Source organism: Varroa jacobsoni, unplaced genomic scaffold (assembly GCF_002532875.2).
Source record: "Varroa jacobsoni isolate VJ856 unplaced genomic scaffold, vjacob_1.0 scaffold_565, whole genome shotgun sequence".
NCBI lineage: Eukaryota > Metazoa > Arthropoda > Arachnida > Mesostigmata > Varroidae > Varroa > Varroa jacobsoni.
The window spans coordinates 220223-239886 of record NW_019213467.1 but is presented as its reverse complement, the minus strand read 5'-3'; the positions used below and the strand labels follow the sequence as shown (position 1 = coordinate 239886).

General features: G+C 41.9%; 2 protein-coding genes and 2 long non-coding RNA genes across 18 annotated transcripts in view; 2 read left to right on the top strand and 2 right to left on the bottom strand.

The window, feature by feature from the left end:
- Positions 1-1349, bottom strand: part of LOC111261534 (uncharacterized) — a 4420-nt gene extending 3071 nt beyond the window's left edge. The window contains exons 1-3 of one of the 6 annotated variants that reach the window (XR_002681076.2): positions 1223-1349; positions 471-672; positions 214-322 (exon numbers count right to left, since the gene is read on the bottom strand). This is a non-coding gene — a long non-coding RNA (uncharacterized LOC111261534). The other 5 variants (XR_002681074.2, XR_002681077.2, XR_002681080.2 and 2 more) reach the window with 5 other exon arrangements.
- The window catches only part of LOC111261529 (uncharacterized), a 292892-nt gene that overhangs the window by 55758 nt on the left and 217470 nt on the right, over positions 1-19664 (top strand). The gene's annotated exons all lie outside the window — the stretch shown is intronic.
- LOC147753318 (uncharacterized) lies at positions 1226-4019 on the top strand. The gene is made up of 3 exons (XR_015311581.1): positions 1226-1604; positions 2269-2311; positions 2657-4019. It is a non-coding gene; the product is annotated as an uncharacterized LOC147753318 (long non-coding RNA).
- The window catches only part of Ih (hyperpolarization activated cyclic nucleotide gated potassium channel Ih), an 83460-nt gene continuing 68146 nt past the window's right edge, over positions 4351-19664 (bottom strand). Inside the window, exons 6-10 of the mRNA XM_022835086.2 lie at positions 19309-19531; positions 14031-14214; positions 13026-13276; positions 11380-11705; positions 4351-6159 (exon numbers count right to left, since the gene is read on the bottom strand). Of these exons, the coding sequence (XP_022690821.2) occupies positions 4624-6159; positions 11380-11705; positions 13026-13276; positions 14031-14214; positions 19309-19531 (2520 nt within the window). The 3' untranslated portion in view covers positions 4351-4623. The remainder of the gene's footprint in view (positions 6160-11379; positions 11706-13025; positions 13277-14030; positions 14215-19308; positions 19532-19664) is intronic.

The window sequence follows — 19664 nt, the reverse complement described above, 5'->3', positions numbered from 1 at the left end:
ATTATGCTATATACCATTGTTTAGTTTTATTATATAATATAATAATGTTACTTCTACATATATATATATATATATATATATATATATATATATATATGAAGAGAGAGAGCGCTTTCTAACCTGTTGGATTGATCGTGTAATTAATGTTAGTGAAATCGTTCATGTAGCTGTTGCTGCTAGTTGATGGTGTTAGTTATTTTACTTTATGCAGACCTTGCTAGGATAATCGGCTCGCAGGTTTTTTCCTTTGTTCTGCCTCCGCTTTGCCTCGCGTATTGTTCTCGTCAGATTTTGGCCTTTTGCGTCATTTTCATTAACGCTACTAAATGATTACGATCATCGAGCATCAGTATAACCATCATCCTCATCTCTATATAATATCATTAGATGCATAACAAATATTATCATATATCAATGTATATCAATATATGACAAGTAAACGCATTTACAAAATCAGTTAGTTAACGTACAAGGGTTCCAAATGACATCAGGGGTCGCTTATGGGGACCTCCACACAGCGTCTAAACGTGTGCTGAGATATCAAAGATTGCCATCTTTTGCTTGTCTTTTATTATTATTGTAGTTGTTGTCTCACCGTCTCGAGTAATGTCGTTGTCTATAATTGTACATCTAGATTTTCCCCTTTTAGCTTCTTCCCCTATGTTTGTCCACCTGCAATAGCGTATCCATGATTAGTTATTGCCTCCCATAGTTCCATCCTGACTCAACCAAAGCTGGTCAACGTCAGCCTCGCCACGTTGATGCTTTGCGTTTGTCCTGATTGAATCTGGGATGATTTTGTAAAAAAAAACAGCGTGCACCGACGTACTCGACGACGTGAAGATCATCAATAACGGCGACTGTGTCGACTAACTACAGACTTACGTCTATGGTCAACCAGCGCCTGAGCTGATCGAAGACTTTTTTATGATTTACAAGCGTTCTCCCGCCACGTACGTCCGTCACGCTGGACGCAGCTGCCACATATAATGCAGTTTTCACCATTCGTGCGAGACGGTAACCAATGAATATCCAAAATTTAGGCAAAAAATCAACACTATCGGTACACTCGATATGTTCCCACGCAGTTAGTTTTGGGAACAACGCGTTAAGGCAGTACATTAAACGTTTGTTCACGCATATACTTAAGCAGTTAATATTTTAGCGTTGGCGAGAAGCTGTTCGCCGAACGTGCGGCGAGAAAGCACATTACAATACTTACTTTCTAGTAATAGTAACATGAACAATCTGTCTTGTTGATCAATGTGTCTATCTTTCGATCGGCATCATCGACGCAATAGAACTTTTACGAAGACAGACGCTGAGGGAAGTCCCGACATGGAAAATCTTAAAATAAGATTGGTTTGTTTCGTCTGCTTTTTTTTCTCTCTCTCCCGCTCAGATAACGTTTATCCTGTTGGTGGCCATTAGCTGCTGCTACAGCTGCTGTTGTTATTGTTATTGTCGCTGTTGTCGCCGTCGTCGTCAGTCGGAAGTTCGTCATCAAAATTATTGGTCTAGCCTCGCCCTGTAAACGTTGTTATAATGTTCAGTCGCAGCTTGCGCTAGAGTTCTTCTTAATAATGGTCTATCGACTGTTCTCGGTATGAGTAATAATCGTCATTATTTTTTAATTAATGATAACTCTTTACGTTTCACATAAACATTCACGTATGTATAATAGATGCGTTTCTGCATACCTATGATAATAGTAGTTGATGGTTTTAGGATGCTTATTCGCTTTACGGCGGTGTTCGTAGATTCGTTCATTTGATCACTTTTCTCTCGTGTCATATTCTAATTAGATTCATATTGAAATGAGACGCTCGGGCTTCTCACGGTCTTTTCAATTGAAACGCTTAGGGGAATACGAATACTATTCGGCATCGACTTTACTTCTGCAGCGATTCTACCATCGATGACTTTCTGGAAAATGTTCGATCCGATAATTTCGCTGCGTTGATTATTTTCTAAATCGATGTAGCAGTAAACATAAACGGGTGTGAATCTTTCGTTGTGGTAGTTTGTGTTAGTCTTATCGTTGTTCGTTACTAATCTATTGTTCGATGTGCTTGTTCGAGTGTCTCACCAATTATCACGACTATTCAAGTAGTTTTTAGGTAGTTACCAACGAAACTCTAGGTAAGGCTAGGTAAGGACCCAGTAGTACCTCCGCTGTAGAGGTCAAGGCCTTTTTTTCACACAGCTTTCTCTTTGCAGCAATTTGTATCGAACTGAAATTCAAGTCACGTCTCGTTTACTTTTCAGAACACAATCAACTATGCAAGCTGCTACAAGCGAATAGAATTTGGTAATAGAAAATAGATTTTCTGTGTGTCTCTGTTATTCGTCACAACGATATATCATTGCCATTTTGTCCTCTAAGGGCTGCAGAAGCCATATATATAATATATGTAACGATAACCGAGCGTTGTGTCAAGTACAGCCGTGTTCCTACCGTAAATGTAGTATCTGCTATATAGCTATCCAGAGTTAAATGTGAATCCAGATACCCTATACGCCTTAAAGCCATATTTACTTAAGCTACTTGATATTGTGATCACGAAAATTTTGGTAATTATTACGTATGTTAATTAAATTATCCCCTGGTTGTTAGTGTGTTAATAATTTTCCGTGTTCTATTTTTTGCCATTAGGGGCGAGTCCGCTTTGAGTTTCTTGAAACCGCTGCAGTGAATCGGCTGAGGATCAAGCATAGTGTTCGCTCACACAGTAACATATCGATGCATAATTTTCCTAGAGAAAAAATTACTTGACGGCTTTATGTAGAAAAGCCTAGAAGATTAGAAAAATGTTCTAGTAGGACTAATAATTATGATTAACTAACGGTCGCACTTCAATCTTACATTGTAATTCATGTTATTGGATCTAGCTAACGGTTTCAACATAGTGAGAGTGGACGTCTAGCTCTTTTGTTTCCATAGCAATAGAAATATTGCCCGACTATATTCGAATCGATTTTAGATACGCCATATGTCTAACCGATTTAGCAGTTTTGTCCTTAGCCAACAAACAGCTGAAAAAATACTCGTCCGCTGCTAGTAAATTTATACAAACAAAATAAATTTCGTCCCATTCGAATTTTACGGGTACGATTTTATAATTATTATTACGATGATTTATTCGTAAATTTTAGCAAGTCCCTGTTAATCTCGAACGTGTCGTCGTGGTAGATATTTATAATGCTTTTTCCTTATTGATTAAAGAGGCGAGGTCTTTTGGGTTGAGGCCCAATAGGCACAGACGGAAATGTTCAACTGAGAATGGGCTTATAATGAACGAGAAAACTACGCAATCGGCCTATTCATCTAGGCCCATCGTTATCCTATGTTTTTCAAAAACCTTACATTCACCCCGTTATTGTAAGCTTAGTAAGCCTGTAAGTGCATACGTGTGTCTGCTGGCTGATTTCGACACAGCGTCTATTTGTATACGAATTGGCATGTTAGCAAACTTATGTTTTTGGGCTGGGGTTATATTTTATCCATTTGGAAATATTATTCTGAAACGATGAAAATCTGTAGAGAGGAGGGAATGGCATCGATCCATCATTGAGTTAACGCGTCACGCATCCATTATATGCTGACATTTGTGTAAGAAGACAAAAAAGCATCAGCTTCTACTGTGTGTATATTAATGATATAATATCTACAGGATGGTTGCTTTTACATTTCCTAAATTATTGTAGCAGCAACAACAACAACAACAATAATAGTAGCAATAGCATTGTTGCTGTCCCTATTCTTATTACTCGTACTATGAATTCTTAACAATGTGACTGCGAGTAAATAATATAGACTTGTTCAATGAGCTCGTCTACTGAATCTTTTGCTCATCATCGTCGTTGTTTCTCTACGTCCGGAAGATCGTCTCTGATGAAGTCGCTGCGCGTTCCATATGCTCTGTGTATAATAGTCATTATGACACCAGTAATAACAATGATACCATATATTCTCATTACCATTAATATTTGTCTTAATAAAATAATGATATTATTAACCGCGGGACGGGTCTTGTATAAATGTTCCGAGATTAAGTACGAGGGCTGATTGAACGCCACCTCTTTCCTGTCTCCCCGAACTCTAGGCTGTGCCCCCCTGCGGTGTCATCATCATTGTCATGTAGGTGCAATCGTTTGCTCCTATGTACCTGTATCGAGGACACTTCATTGAACAGTTCGTATCGTTTCAATTTTAGATTGCTGTCTGCGTCATCAGTGTACCTTTTTTTTTGGTTTGTGATCAATTGGACGACGCTAAAATTTCCAATGGCACCGTGCTTCACCGGAGTATAAATGTTATAGCGAACTGTAACATAGTGTATTGCTTGATTTCTATTTTTTGCTGGTGTTATTTTTGCAAGCGGCCACTATGTAACTTGGCCGTATGAACGGATGCTGTTGCGGGGAGTAAAACCGTCCTTGATCTTGTTCTCCTCGCTCTGATTTTGTTTACCCGTTCACTCTATTTGCGTTTTAGTTATAATTCGTGTATTATTAGTATTAAAGTAAGCCTTGCTCTTGACACATGACGATCGAAAACGACGCATACACACGCCTCGTATCTGTACTTTATTGTTACTATTATAGCGTTTACCTCTCCCATTATTTCTTGCTTATACTGCCGCTACTGCTGTAACTACTGCTACTGGACTCTCTATTTGACCTACAACCGGGCGCGGAAGCGGCCCCAGTCGACACGTTGGATTCCTTGCTTTTATTCGCGACGTCCTTTGTCCTGCCGCTAGCAGGAAGGTCCAACGTGTTTATGACCGTGGGCAGTATGGTCGCGCATTCCGATGCCGATGTTGATGACGAATGCGTTGGCTGAATAGTCTTCGTCGATGGGCTGGTTCCGGCAGTTATAGAACGCGGCAAAGTCGACTTCGCGCTGCTACTGCTGCTATCGGTGGTAGAGACGGCGCCCTGCGGCGTTGGCTTGCTGCTGCTACCAACGGTGTCGCCACCGACAACAGCGTCCCTATGCTGGTGGCCGATGATGTCCTTTCCAGTAACAGCATCCTTACTTGCAAGTCCATGTGCGACTACTCCGCCGCCGATTAACCTGCTAGTACTGCTGTTAACGGTATCTTTACTAATCTTACAGTTGCTACTTGCTACGTCTGGTTTACTGCCGCTCCCACTGCCGCCGACACGATCGATTGCTACAGTCGGTTTTTTTTCTGACTTCGAAAAAGTGACGTCCTTACTGACGCCAGCGTCCTTCGGACTAATGAACGATGTTGTGCCGGCGGCTAGCTGATTGCTCGGCTGAGATTGCCAATCCCTGCTATTGGAAACCTGGCCACCTACGCCTCCTCCTGCTACAGTCTGCGAGGACAGCACCGTCCTTACGTTACTTGTGTCCTTTTCGACGTTGGCTCCGTTGGACGACGTCGTCGAACCAGCAGTGAAAGCCTTCACACTGCTTCTTGGCAACATGGTCGTGTTACCGCTGCAACTCGTATTGCTGCCAGCGCTAATGTTAGCTTTACCACTACTGATAGAACTACTCGTCATTGTAGTTGCTGCTGTTGTGGATGCGCAGCTCCTTGTGCTGGGCGCATTTCGGTTTTTATCATTGCCACTACCGGCCCGATTAATTGGACCGGTTTGGCCTTGACTGGCTGCTGCTGCTACCACTGTTGCTGTAGTTGCTAAGATTGCAGGGGCCTTTAGCGGACCCGACCCAAGGAAAGTTCCCGACGGGCCCGAATGGGGGGGCACAGGTGTGGAGCCCTGACTTAAACTATGACCAGAGGAGGCCGAACCCGATGGCATCACCTTGGGAACAGGCGGCGCCACAGGCGTAGCTGGAGTGGCCGGCGTCACGGAAAGTGTGAGGCCTGCCGCTGAAACAGATGGGCACGGCGGATTGAAGGGCGCCAGTGTGGATACGATTGACGCTCGATGTAGCGACGACATCGTCTGTGAAGGACTGAGCACCGCGGGCTTGCCGGGCTCAGGTGAGGAAGCCAGGATTTCCATGCGCGGGAAACAGCATTCGGAGCGCGGCCGAGGCAAGCCTCCATAGCGGCTTCCCGTCTTGAGGAATCCGTCTCCCCGCTCGTCATCGGAATCGTCCTTATTGATGAGCGCGTTGTCATGCGAAAGTAGCACCTCTACTGTGCTCATGTCGACCTGTGAGCGCACGAAACGAACAAGGGCGAAAGTTAATGCTAGAAGGCAAAACACCGCAGTGGTGGTGATCGAATCAATAGGGCTAGATTAGATCAAATCAATCTCAGAACAGTCGGGTTGTTCAAAATGAACCAATGAACAGGCAAACGATCCACCAATCGAGCTGCACAAGGTAACTACGTAACTAGAATAGATCGAGTTAGGCTACACTAGTGGTAGCAGCTGCAGTACTTTGTCCCCTTGGAAAATCTGGAAAGTCTGATAAAAATCAGAAAAAAATATAGGAGGGAAATAAGCAACTCATAAAGGCTATAGATATATAGTGAAAGGAAAAGGCAGGCCCAGGATAGCGGCACCGAGGAAAATGGAAAGGCAAGGTCATAGTTCAAGTGTCACAGACCTATTGGGCGTTAATTCGACCACTATCATCAACATCGCCATCATAATCATCACTCTAGTTTTATTGCCACCGAAACACATGTGGGCGGTAAACCTTGCCAAAGCCTAAACAGCTACCACACTCTGATCTCAGACGACATTTGCATAACAGTACAAAATCTGTGGCGAGAGCAGGATAAAAGGTGTCCGAGCGGCGTTATAACGATAATAGTAATGCTAGTACAAGTAAAGGTAGAAATTGGCAGTAACTATAGTTTGCAGGTTGTTCTCGGTCGCGAACGTACGATACGCCCGCAACAGCGGATCGCTGCGGTGCTGAGCTAGAACAGATCTAGGCCTAATTAAGCCGGTGCGACTGTCTCTATAAGTAAGTATTCGTGAAAGACAGAAGGGTGGATGATGCCATAGCTGTCAAAAGAGTATTTGTGACAAGGAAAAAGATTTTCTAGTGGTACGAGCGTAACTTGTTCAGACTACAAGTGCTGTGGTATTAACATTCGATGCCTAAATGTATTCATAAACATGACAAATAGTTTAGCAACATCACTATTCTCCATGATGACCATAGGCTACATTGTCCATTCAGTCTACATATGCCGACTCTATCCAATTGACAGCATTCATATATGGAACTGTAGAAGAGTTGAGCCTGAACGGAATGGCAGGGCTAGGCAGGAGGGAGAAAAGAAAGCGAGTTAAAAAAAGTAAATCTAAGAACAATACTCTACAACTTCCAAACTGACGTTTTCTTATTCGATCTTATTCGTTGGTCGTGTTGGCGATGCAGCTGATCGAAGGTCACTCCAGTGGAACGGGCAAATGGGAAAATGCCCACTCAGATTCTGCTGTTTCTACTGCAGTTGCGATGACTGAAACTGAAAAGTGGTATATACCAATGCACGCGACACGATTCTATCTGCGTCCCCCCACAGTGCATCGCTAGCAAACAGCAGAACGAATCGCAGATAAGCAAGGAGTCAGATAGACAAAGTAGAGAAGGAATTATACAGTGGCTATATAGAGGGGCGGCGGTGTACGAAGAAACAACTGAATACGACGCGAGGCGCAAAGCACTACTGGGTTACCGCGCGCGTACCCAAGGTTTTCGCGTTTCTATTAATGGTGATGCTCCCAGCAATCAATGACTAATTTTTTCATTCACACCAATGGGTTAATCGCTGCGCAAGTCTCTGTTGGACGTAAATAGGCCGCTACGCGCGGGGAAGGCTTCCGGTCGGCTTGGATCTTGTTCGTTTTGGTTGTGATAGTGGCAATTGCGTCTGGCGTGCGTTGTTACAACTGGATGGAGCGCATTGCGTGACCCGACTGTGCGTGACGAAAAACGGAACAGCCAGACCAGTGGTTCGATGAAAGTTGATAAATGTAGTATATATATATATATATATATATATAAAATGAGCAGTAGTGTGGCAGATATACCGTGGATATCGAGTACAAGATCCGGACGTCTTGGATGAACTCGGTGTAATGAAACTAAGTATAGATATGTGGTTGAAAAAGGGAAGACGTAGAAGTTTTTTTTTGGCTCAATCTATACAGATAAACATAACCTAAATTAACATACCTGTATTAACGAACACGTTCTCAGAGAGCTCGTTGAATAGGGTAGCCTATTGAGTCACGAGGCGCAAACATGGGAGAACGAACTTAAAAGGTGCCTAACCGATACAGTTATTGATCGTTCTGAGAAGGGCAACGAGAAAAGTCACAAGAAAAAAAATCGCTACTGAAAATTTGACAAAACGTGCCAATATTTGCATAAAGAACAAACATTTAATGAGCAAATATCCAAATTAAATACGTTAGACATCTTCGCGGTAAATATGAGGTATCGTTCAAATTTGGACAGCACGCGTCTATATTGCTTCACGCACAAACGACAAGCAACGGTGACTATAGATGGCTGCCATATAGACTCATTGGTGAAGATAGAACCTATAGAATAAGCAGAAGGACAACGGATGTAATTGCCAGACAGCCAGGACGAAGGAGAGCTACCAAGGTGATTTGGGTGAAATTATAGACTAAGAACAGAAACTGATTAGAAACTCAAGTGACATCGACCAACCGGATTAAGCAACAATAACAACCGTGATAATAATTTCGACTATTAAAGTATTGAATTAAAAACCAAAGCATTTGATAAATTCAGCGCCGTTTGAAAGAAGGCTTTGATTAGGAGCGACTTGAGTTTTTGACTGACCGTTAGCAGAACAGGAGGGTAGCAGCGTTAGAGGGCAACGAACGCAGTAACGTAGTGGAGACACGTTAGATGGAGAACGGACGAATTAGAATAGTCTTTATGGTGACGCTTATATTTGGTAGGTTGTTAGTCGATCTATTAGTGGTGGTTGAAGCTCGATTTCAACGTGTATGGACCCGGCAGTCCTTAATGTGTCATGAGACTGCTCCTGAATGCTCTAACGGTGTATCAGGGCACTCGTTGATTCGACACACAATGTCAGCCAATGAGAAGGTGCTAGTCGTTGTTTTACCACATTGTACAATTGATTAAAGCAACCCCTGGCTTTTCGTCCTACCAGAGACGCTTGTTGATGTAGTCGTCGCTTTTTCGGAGAGCCCCGCTTGCCAATTCATCGTCATTCCACATCGTTGTGGGCGTGGAAATTTTGGGGCGTGGTAAGCCGTCGGTGGCAATAGTGCGGGTTTCGAATATTGATGAAGTGCTAGATCATCGACTTGGTGAAGCGTACCGTTTCACCAGCATCGTCATTGTCTGGTCGTCTTTCGCGAATATCAGAATGCATAACTTTCATTTCGAGGGTGAATATGTCGTCATTCTTGCAGTTCTTACTCTTGTTGTCGTTATTGTCTCAATCAGCTGGCTAAATTTTATCTGAATACGCTAAGCGACCGGCGACTGGGGTGAAGGCGGGGACTCGTCGAAAGACTTGACCTTTTCGGCCAGCTTCCAACAACCGTTTAGCCGCGCCAGATGCGGCACCCGGCGCTAGAACGGACACGAGATACACAACAATACGCACAATACATAGATATACACACGTAAAAAATATTCGTTTTTTTCCGTGGCAGTTGAAGTGGGCGCAGCAGCATAGCATCTTGCCGTACGCCATTTTGTTTCGTGGAAAACTTGGACACACGTCTTTACTTATTTATATTCCTCTGCATTTTTTCACTTCGCAATTATCTTAGATGCGTAAACAACAGAGTAAGTTGGTGCCTCCTTTGTTCATTGTCGATACGTATTTTAATGTCACTAATAAAAATATATAGAGCAAAAAAGATAAAGCAAAGAAAAATAGAGGAACACAAGCAAGGAACTGCAAAGCTGCTATACGGAAACCTGGAACACAGCGTTTCTTACTAGATGCATTCTCGTAGCTTTGTCTGCATCCTCTAGTATCATTAGGTCGCGAAAAACTTTTGGCCATGGCACTGAGAGGCCAACAGAGGAATACCCCTTTCCCCCTCCCCAAAGCATTCTATATTGCCTGAATACTTCAACTAAAACTTTCTAAAAACTGGAATTCAAGTGGCCTTCGGAAACAAGATCATTTCCATTTTAATGATGAAAAGAGAGCTCCACAGACGAGCAGACTACGATAATCTCTTGTGTAAGTATCTGCTAGCAGACTCACGCAGATAGAGGTCTGAAATGCCTTGCTTCGTGGTAAGCGATTTTCCGAACCAGATAAACCATTTACATTTATATTTTAATATAGGTAATCTTGTTAGATATGGTTATTTTTTATCATCATATGCACTATCTGCTAAAACCAAAAATATCGTTATCCTCAAGCAACCTGCATTTCGTAAGACATACCCATTGTCGCGCTGCTTTTTTGACTTGTTAGTATGCCCATCTACCAAAAAGTAAGCCGTAAACGTACATTTGTACGTGTATATATTTGACGATAGGCACTTAACGCACAGAGTATAGGCTAGTTAAAGCACATTCTGTATGAATGACTATGTACGTAGGCAATATTATTCCTAGAATAGGACACTCGCTTTTTTAGCTTTTGTAATTTGCATTACTGGTTTAAGTTGATATAGTTTTGAAAACAAAACCTGCTAATTTCATAACGACATTGATTAGAAGCTTAATTTGGCATTTTACAAAATAGTCGCCATATATACATATATATATATATTGTATATATTGTATATATATAGTGTCAGCTTGACAGTTCGCTGACTGGACACTCCTTTGTCGGTTTCTGTGCAATACAGCGGTGACAAGGGCAGAAACTGGTCTAAAATAAAGCCACTACAACTAACTTTGCGTCACGAAGACAATAGATGCTCATAGAATCTCGATAAGTACTATATTACTGCTCGTCAGAAGTTTCTTACCAACTGGATAATCCTGGCCGGCGTACACATAAATTGAAGTTAAACAGGCAGGTGAATTGTTAGTGTGCAATGTTTCCGGCATTTTATGATCAAAATCGAAGAACGTTTCGGATAACGAGATGTTGGCGGAAAACGAATACAAATCACAATGAAGCTTTGGTTTGATGGCCAAGTCAGCCTAAATCGGTGAGATAGTTGATACAGTATAAGCATAGTACAGTATAAAGATTAATCTTTTGTTGTGTGTTGACGTTTGTGTCGATGGTACGTTACGTACGATACGAAAATGCATAAAAATAGCCAGATTCACATAGGGTTTATATGCACGGTATGCATGTAAACGATAAGAACGACCCGTGTCTCGCCGACGAGTGTTAACGTGAAAGGGTTAATCAGAGACGTGTAAAGAATAAAGAAGGTGAACGAAGTAGCAAACCAGGCTGTGTAATACTCTTGCCTTACCTTGAGCAAGTCCCCGTCGGAGTGTTGACTGACAACGATACTGGGGTCGATGCCGATCTTGTTGAGTCGTTCGGCAGCGATGGACTCCATGGTCCGCCTGACAAGCGGGTACTGATCAAGTACCGTATTGAAATGCTCAACAGACAAAGAGAACAAATTGCAATAAGTCTCGGCCCGAACGGACGCCACTCGTCGCGCGTTAGTCAAGAGACAGATCTCGCCAAAATATGAACCGTCACTTAAGCTGGTCGCAACTTCCCCGCCCGCCGTCACGATATCGACGATGCCCTCCTGGATAAAGTACATTTTTGTACCGATGGTACCCTCTGAAAATGTCACCATCCAGATACAAACACCAAAAACGAATCCGCACAGACAGAGGTAACGACAAAGGGACAAAACAGCAGCAGCAGCAGCAGCAATGAAAAGCACGAATGTTAACGTGGTGTCTGTCCGTCCGCATGCATACAGGATAAAAATAGAAAGAAGGAGTAGAAAAAACGCAGTTCACCCAGTTATTTCGTGTTCACTTAAAGGTATATATGGCTGTATGAAGCGAAATGAGGAAAAAAGGCGTTATTTTTTTAAAAGAAAAAACAGGTGGCCGATATATGTTCTTTGTCAATTCAGCAGTCAACTTCAGTGGGTGCAATCGAGAAGTGGAAGACGCTGCCGCTCCAATGAACGAAAGACACATTGTCAGGCGGCTGTGCAAAAAAGCCGCAGGCCTCACAGGCTTTGCTCGTCAAGTGTCCTTTCAAGTCTATCGATGACGGAATCTCAGAGAAAATGATTGGCCTCTCAACACGTAGACTCTACAAAGTTACTTTCACTTCGACAGAGCACAACTTGGCCTGGCTGCTGGCCCTTCTCTAGCACGTAAGATTCAAAAGGCTTGTTTGCAAGAAAAGGCCGACGTTCCACATTGTTACTTCATCTCTCAGGCTTGCGCACAGACATATATATATATATATATATATATATATATATATGCTTAACGATTATTCGTAGGAAACGTGTTGAGTTTAGAGAGCAAGGATCGTAATTGCGCCCAATAAGTGATTACAAGCTAAAAAAAGGTAAAGAGCGCTTCGTCTCTGCCGAAATGAAGGCCGTAATGAAAGTTTCGTACATTTCTACATTATATTCCCTTAAATTTTTAGTTTCTGGTTTCTATTGTGAAAAACTTTGAAGTTTTAATGTTTTAAGTTATTATTTTCATTGTTCTTTAATTTCAAAATGTATCCTAGCACTGTATTCCTCTAGCATATTATTAAAACTTACGAAATTTACGACGCAAATAGAGAGTCCAGAATCGGATTGGAGGACTTCGAAAATGCAGCGTTTTACATCCCTTGGATCTTCTATTATAGTAAAGAGAAACTTCGGCGGCTTGTTGTTTTATCTTTGTAAATCGATAACCTTGGCCTTACAATACAATGCTCTGCGCTTATACTTGCGCAATCAGACTTCTCGCATATGCCACTGCGTACTCAAATACTACCCAAATATTTAACTGTATATGTACATGTATCGTATTTTCTACAAGTATTTTGATTCCATGATCGTATTTATATGGCATGCAAAATTTTGAGACAAACATCCACCTGCCGCGTACGAGATAATGAGAAGGATGATTACGGTACCTTTTATTATGAGGTCTCCAGGCTGGTACACTTCATACTTGAGTTTCGTCACAACATCGGAGACGAAATCGGGATCGGCATTCGCGAAGAACGGCACGGATGCGACCAGAGAGCGACAGTTGTAGTTAACTACGTCTTCATGCAGCCGCTCAGAGAGCTCGTTCAAAATATCGTCTTCGTTGAAAAATTTGCCCTGGTATCGGTGCTCGAAGTAATCTGCGATGCGTTGACGAAGGTCCCTTGGAAGTTTTCTATAAACATACGCATTGAGAGATACGAGGCATGAAAAGACGCCGCCAACAAATAGCTAGCGTACTATTGTTGTGTCATGTTTTGCGTGAAAACGTCGATATTCTTTTAAGGATAGAGAAACAGGGTCGCCACCGGAGCGTGTGTGGTTATAGCGTCGTTACCTAATTGATCTAGTTTACGTTCACACAATTATATCAGAATAACCAGTAACTAGTAATTCTGTCAGGCAATAAAGTTTGCATTTAATCGCATGTTTCTTCTATGAAGAATTTTGTCAACGCCAGCCAGCAAATATAAATATATATGTAAAGGTAACACTACCATCAGACACGAACGGTCCATGCGTGATTAGGACTATCGTTCGATTTCTACTTGTCGTCGAGACCGATAGAAGTTGTCCAGACTTGAAACTAGCAGCAGACTTGTTACCACATTTTTGTACCAGCATAGAACGGCAAGCACTACGATTCACTGAAGCTGTGCAATGCCGGGTCTCTGTCGTCGATCTCAGCTTCAGCAAATTCAGCTGCCTTACTGATCATTATAACGAGCATTAGGTTGCTGCCTGGTGATACAAGGACAAATTGATTGCATAGACGTACGCCTTCAACTAAAGTGGACAATAGTCGCGTGAGTGCCACTGGTTGTAAAGGACAAACGGAGTTTATCTGCAAATGTAGGCGCTCTCAAATACTATTCATCTAAAGCACATGTGATGAAAGCTGCTTGAAACAGTCGAGCAGTCCAACTTACCTATAAGCCATGTACTCTTCAACTTGTTTTAACTTCTCTCGGTAATGTCTCCTGGAGGAGTCGAGCGATTGGATGAGGTTGGTAGTGTGGCCGAGAAAAAGGGCATAGCATGTGGCGCCAGAGATCATTGAAAGTAGGGTAAGCCACATGTCGGTTACCGACTGCGGCGGGAAGCGCCCATACCCTGTCAAGAAGATGCAGGAATAGCAAAATCACTGTAATTATGGTGTTCAAGTCTCGTTTTAACACGTGCTATAAAAAGTTAGGAAATATATATCTTCAGTAGCTAGGAACATTCAGTTCTAAATAACCTTCATCATTGAATTGGCTGCGCTATCCCTACGAATTCATTTGGAAACGAATCGGCTATTTATCTAGGATAATAACTAGCGGATCTACTCATTCGTTATTTTACAGTTATACTATTTGCTAATGTATCATTTAGGCATGAGATTTATATTCTTAATAACGATAATAACAACGGAATATAAGATTGTATGGTGCAAAAATTTATTTATTACGAAAATGAATGATGCTGTGGTCCAGAGATCTCTAAGGACTGTTGATAATAGCCATGTGTGACCTACCGAAAATTGTCGAATACCTTCTGATTTGTGTGTCTAATTCGGCTGTGAAATGTCTTTTCTAATGGCAATGTTTAATTTTTCAAAGGGTTCCTAACAACATAAAGGGACAAGGCCAAGCCAAAAATCGCATTTCAAAATTGGCGCTAACTGAACGATAGGTCACAGAAAACGTAACGATAACATCATTTTCTATAAACTATCGCACCTATGTGACCATTAGACCTATCTATAGTTGTGAATGCCTGTCAGTTCTCCTTGCCTGTTAGTGTTTTTCTTGCTGTCCTTGCAAATTTAATTCTAGTGATGATTCGATCTAAAGTAGGCAGCGATTCATCGATAATTAATATAAGGAGTACAGTTATCAAGCCTCGTTTAGATTTGGTCTTTTCGATATTGTTGGCCTGAACAACACCCTATGTATCGGTAATCCGTCGTTTCTGAAAAAACTGGAACGGCGTTCGTGTCTAAACCTGAGTAAACTAACAACGTTACCTATATATTAACATCCCAGTGAAATGATTATAGTGACTTTAATTGATACGATGCACCATGCAGCTGTTATGAAGAGGTCATGGTATAAATCAACCATACCAATCAATGCTAGCCGCCAATTTATTCAATGCTCCGTTTATTAAAACAGCAGAGGCATTCATCCTCCTTGACCTGAACGGTTCGGGCTTTGAGTGTTTCTGCATTACTTTCCCGCGTCGGCCTTTCTGAGAGCCGCACTGACAAGAAGCATTGAAAGACAATGCAATCTAAATAGAGTTCTTTTATTTATCTGTTGAACAGAGTCACCCGCTCGCAAAGTCAAGCGTCCTTCTCTCGCAGCGGTATTTAACCATTTGTCTCCCATGAAACAACATGGAACAGTTACCAGCTGTAAGATATCAGACTGTTAGAACAAAAAATGGCTAAATGCTTGCGAGGAAATAGAACACAGCGGGTGAGCAAGCTATTGATGGCACCGCTGTGTCTTGGGAAACACGAGAGGGCTTTATTCTATATAGTCATTGCGTTCAACACGACTGCAGGCGGGGTGATGAAAGTGAAATTCATGTTAGGGTCACTTTGACATGAAATGCTGCTGATAAAGCAGCTCCATTGCTGATAAAGCTAACTGCTGTTGGTCTTCTTTAGATTTGTTAAAAGGGTACAGGACAGTAAATAACGTTATAATAAAATATGGAATGGGAAGTCCGAAGGGGGTGCATAGGTGAAATCCTCGGAGCCTTTTAGATGAAAGTATATAGATAGCACTTTCGATATACTAAATAGAAACTGAGAAGTCAATGAGTGGTCTTTAGTATCAGGGACCAAAATACGTATATCAATACAGCCACAAACAGAGATGTACTTAGACAGTTCAAAATGTTCTAATCTCTCGTTGCTGGCTGTTTCAGGACGCACCAAATGCTTATTTGAAATATGTCACTTCCCAATACAATAAAGCGACTGAGCAGCGTGACCAACAATCTGCTCTTAAGACAATATAAATGATCATGTTCATGTTATTTCTATTTGCGTGTATTTCTTCATATGTTGGTGTCAGTCACAAAACGATAACCGGTTCACCGCGATTTACTTGGTCTCTTCGTACATATCGATGTGGACCGCATTGATTTGGGTCGTCGAAAGCAGCTACGAGTATTTTATATTCAGCTGCATGACCTGAGAATCATTCTAATCAAACGTCTATTTTTCTTGTATATTAAAAATTAGTTGACATCCTTATGTTTTAGCCGTTTCATAGCTGTGTGGCGTTACTTTGCTACGATAGTGAAAAGCTCGTAATAGTAACGATTGAACTTTTTGAAAGACCCTAACGTCATTCTCTGTACCCCTAGCAGCACACCCGTGTCGACGTCAAACTTTTACGCGACGGGTTTTCCCCATTCAAACCGTGCTTTCATCTTCTGTTTTTCTCTCTTCAGTGTCCCTATACCACCTTCTGGAACGAACCTCCACCCTTGGCTAACAGACAGTATATGTGAGACTACTCGACTCTTCGACCAAACGAATACGTTCAAATGTCCCGGCGTCATTTCGAGCTGAGCAATCCGTCACTGCGCGCGCTATGACACAGGTCGCGTTGTTCAAGACGACACCTACGAAGCCCCCGAAGAAGCACTCGAAAGTATGCGCACAACACCAGATGTCGCTTTCTAAACTTACGAGAGATAAACAAAGCATTTATTATCTAAACATAAGAACTTTACATCTCTCAACGGACCTATGAAGTCCAGATAGCCTTCTCCAAAGGGTGGTTTGGAGTCGGTGCTGAATGAAAAATATCGCGCCCTTTCAGTTGTGCTGTCGGCCAATCTCGTACAGAACTACCACCCCTCAGCTTCAGATAAGAAACACGCTCTTACAAGTTTCAACGTTTTTCATGAGACCGAGAAACTCTGCTATGCCTAGGAGTGGCAAGGGTGATCGTCTCTTCGACCTGGGATAGGGGGATCAGGAGCAGTGTTCTTGCCCCCTTGACCTAGCATGTGATACCAGCATTGAACCCGTACACTGAAAAATGAGCTTCCCCCATCGGGCCTTGAGATTATCGTAAGCAATTGAGGGCCCTTTCAATGTGTTCTCCGCACCGTCGCTTGGTCGAGCCTCCCGTATATCACTAGCGGTCCGTCGTGACAAGGAGTTCTCGTTAGCATTGATGGTGTCCCTTACGTGCATACGTTACAACATTCCGCGCTCCTTTTTGTGATGTCGATCTGTATCGCCTTTAGTTCTGTTTCACTGGCGTCCGTTTGCATTATTATCTCCAATTCTGGCGGAAATAACACCGAGCGGGCCAAATGCTATTGAAATCACTGGTAGATCGATTGATGATATAGTGTTTAGTGCTCGCTAAGGTAAAAATTGGATTTTTAATCCACGCCTAATCTTGGCGGTAGGAGGCAGGACCTGACAAGCTCCCTGATCATCGCTACGGTGGGTAGGGTTTGCACTATCTGAATCTTCTCAGAGTCTGGAGAAGCTCTAAAAGCTGTAGCCGTCTAGTAGTTGAAATACACTATTGTTTGAATCGCAAAGGACCATTTCTTGATTATCAATTGAAATTCGCCAAAGTCGATGGCCAATGGCATCTCGTTACGGTGTGTTACATGAGTGTTGAAGTCGCTAGATCAAACTATAATTAAATTTGCTTTGAGAAAAGCGAGTGCATTCACGAGACCAAAAAGCATGAGCTCAAACTACTAGATGCCTTACCTAAGTACCTCAATCGTGAAGACGTACGCTAATCTGCTATTGTTTGTTGATCAGATCCACTGTGCTGAAATAGCGGCTAACTGTGAGAGTATCAATAGCGTCTTAGCTATGTTACAATGAATAAACGTGATTGCGTTAAGTCTACGGTAGACAGAGTCACATCCTCGGATCCTTTCCCACGAGATATGTTGATGGGCTGAAGCATATTGCGGTTTCGTATAGATTGGCTGTACATCGCGGGCTGCTATCACGTATTGGTGGTATGTATATGTATATTTACTTTTTATTCCATTTTATTAGTTTGGACTTTACACGGTCACAGAAGATGCTCTAGTCCGTTGCACGAAATGACGGTGCTTACTTTATGTCAACTTGGCCCTTAGTCCGAGAATACGAGTAGAAGCATTTTCTCCGTCCTTGCCGATCTGAATGTAGCATATTCTGCTTGGTCTTTTCTCTTAATGGAGAGATTGCCATCTTTTCGACCGACACATGACACGTACTACGAAGACTTTGCGAGCCCGTCGAGCTGAAGCACAGCATTTGGAAGTTCGGTTTAAACCATCTAGCTGATAGAACCCGTATAGATGCCAGTGACAGTGTATAAGAATTGCATAACAAATATAATTAATCCGTTTACTTAGTAAACTGGAATCTTCTTGACAATAGTGTTGTCTTTCTCATAAAAATGAATTATTAAGATATATATATATATATATATAATGTATGGCAACTAAAGCTTATTTAAGGACGAATCCAAATGGCGCCGGCAGTTAATTCGATTGAGACATATAAAAGAAGTTGGAGTGGGAGTTGACATCGTCGATTGAGAATGACGCTTATGTATACGTATATGATGAATAAGTCGATCCGTGGCATGTATGCCAGCCCTCCGGAGAGCCAATGAAAGATTTAACGACACCATATAAAGCTTAGAAGGTTCATCAAAGCGGGCGCGTCTCATAACGTAAGCACCGCAACTCATGTCCAAAGAAAAAACGTATTGGTCCAAGGTCTAACGTTTGTGGAAAGTTATTATATTACGTACAAATGAGCTAGGATATTTTGTTACATAAATTAAATAAACTAACTGCCAAACGTAAATATCAATTTTTTACCTTAAAAAGATATAATATCTTACTAAAGTTTAGTTATGACTCGAAATTATTCATTGTTTATATCAATGCTTAGTATATATCGTATCCTCTGTTATCGTAATAAAATAAATTTCTGCTTGTCATTGTGTCGTATTGTTGTACATGCTTTCCGTACTTGTAGTACATATCATTCACAAAATACTCGGCATTTTTCAGTTACATTAACTAGCCAAGTTGAATTTTGAAAGGGAAGCAACTGCAAAATCGGTCCTTTTAGAAAAGGACCTGTTGTTTGCAGTAAATAATAGGTATGACTTAGCATTATAACACAAAGATGTATAGTACTACTTATTTATCAGTTATACTTACCTATACACAGCATATGCGACATGGCCTTAAATAGGGCCCACGAGTATTGTTCAAACCAATCTTTCTTGGCTAGGTCGTTGATTGTGACCCAAGAGTTATTTGGGAACCCTTGCAGCATCGGTACGAGGAACTGAAGGCACCCACTCCAGTGGCCGATTAATAGCATCATACAGATGAGGTTGATGATTTTCATGAACACTGACGCCATGTTGAGGAAGTATACCTAAAGGGGAAAACGTGAGGGCGCACTTTTATAGCTATATTCGATTACTATATTCTTTAATGGTAACCGTTTGCAATAGGTTAACCCGTTCTTGGGAACCTAGGCCCAACAACACAAACACCTATATATGTTG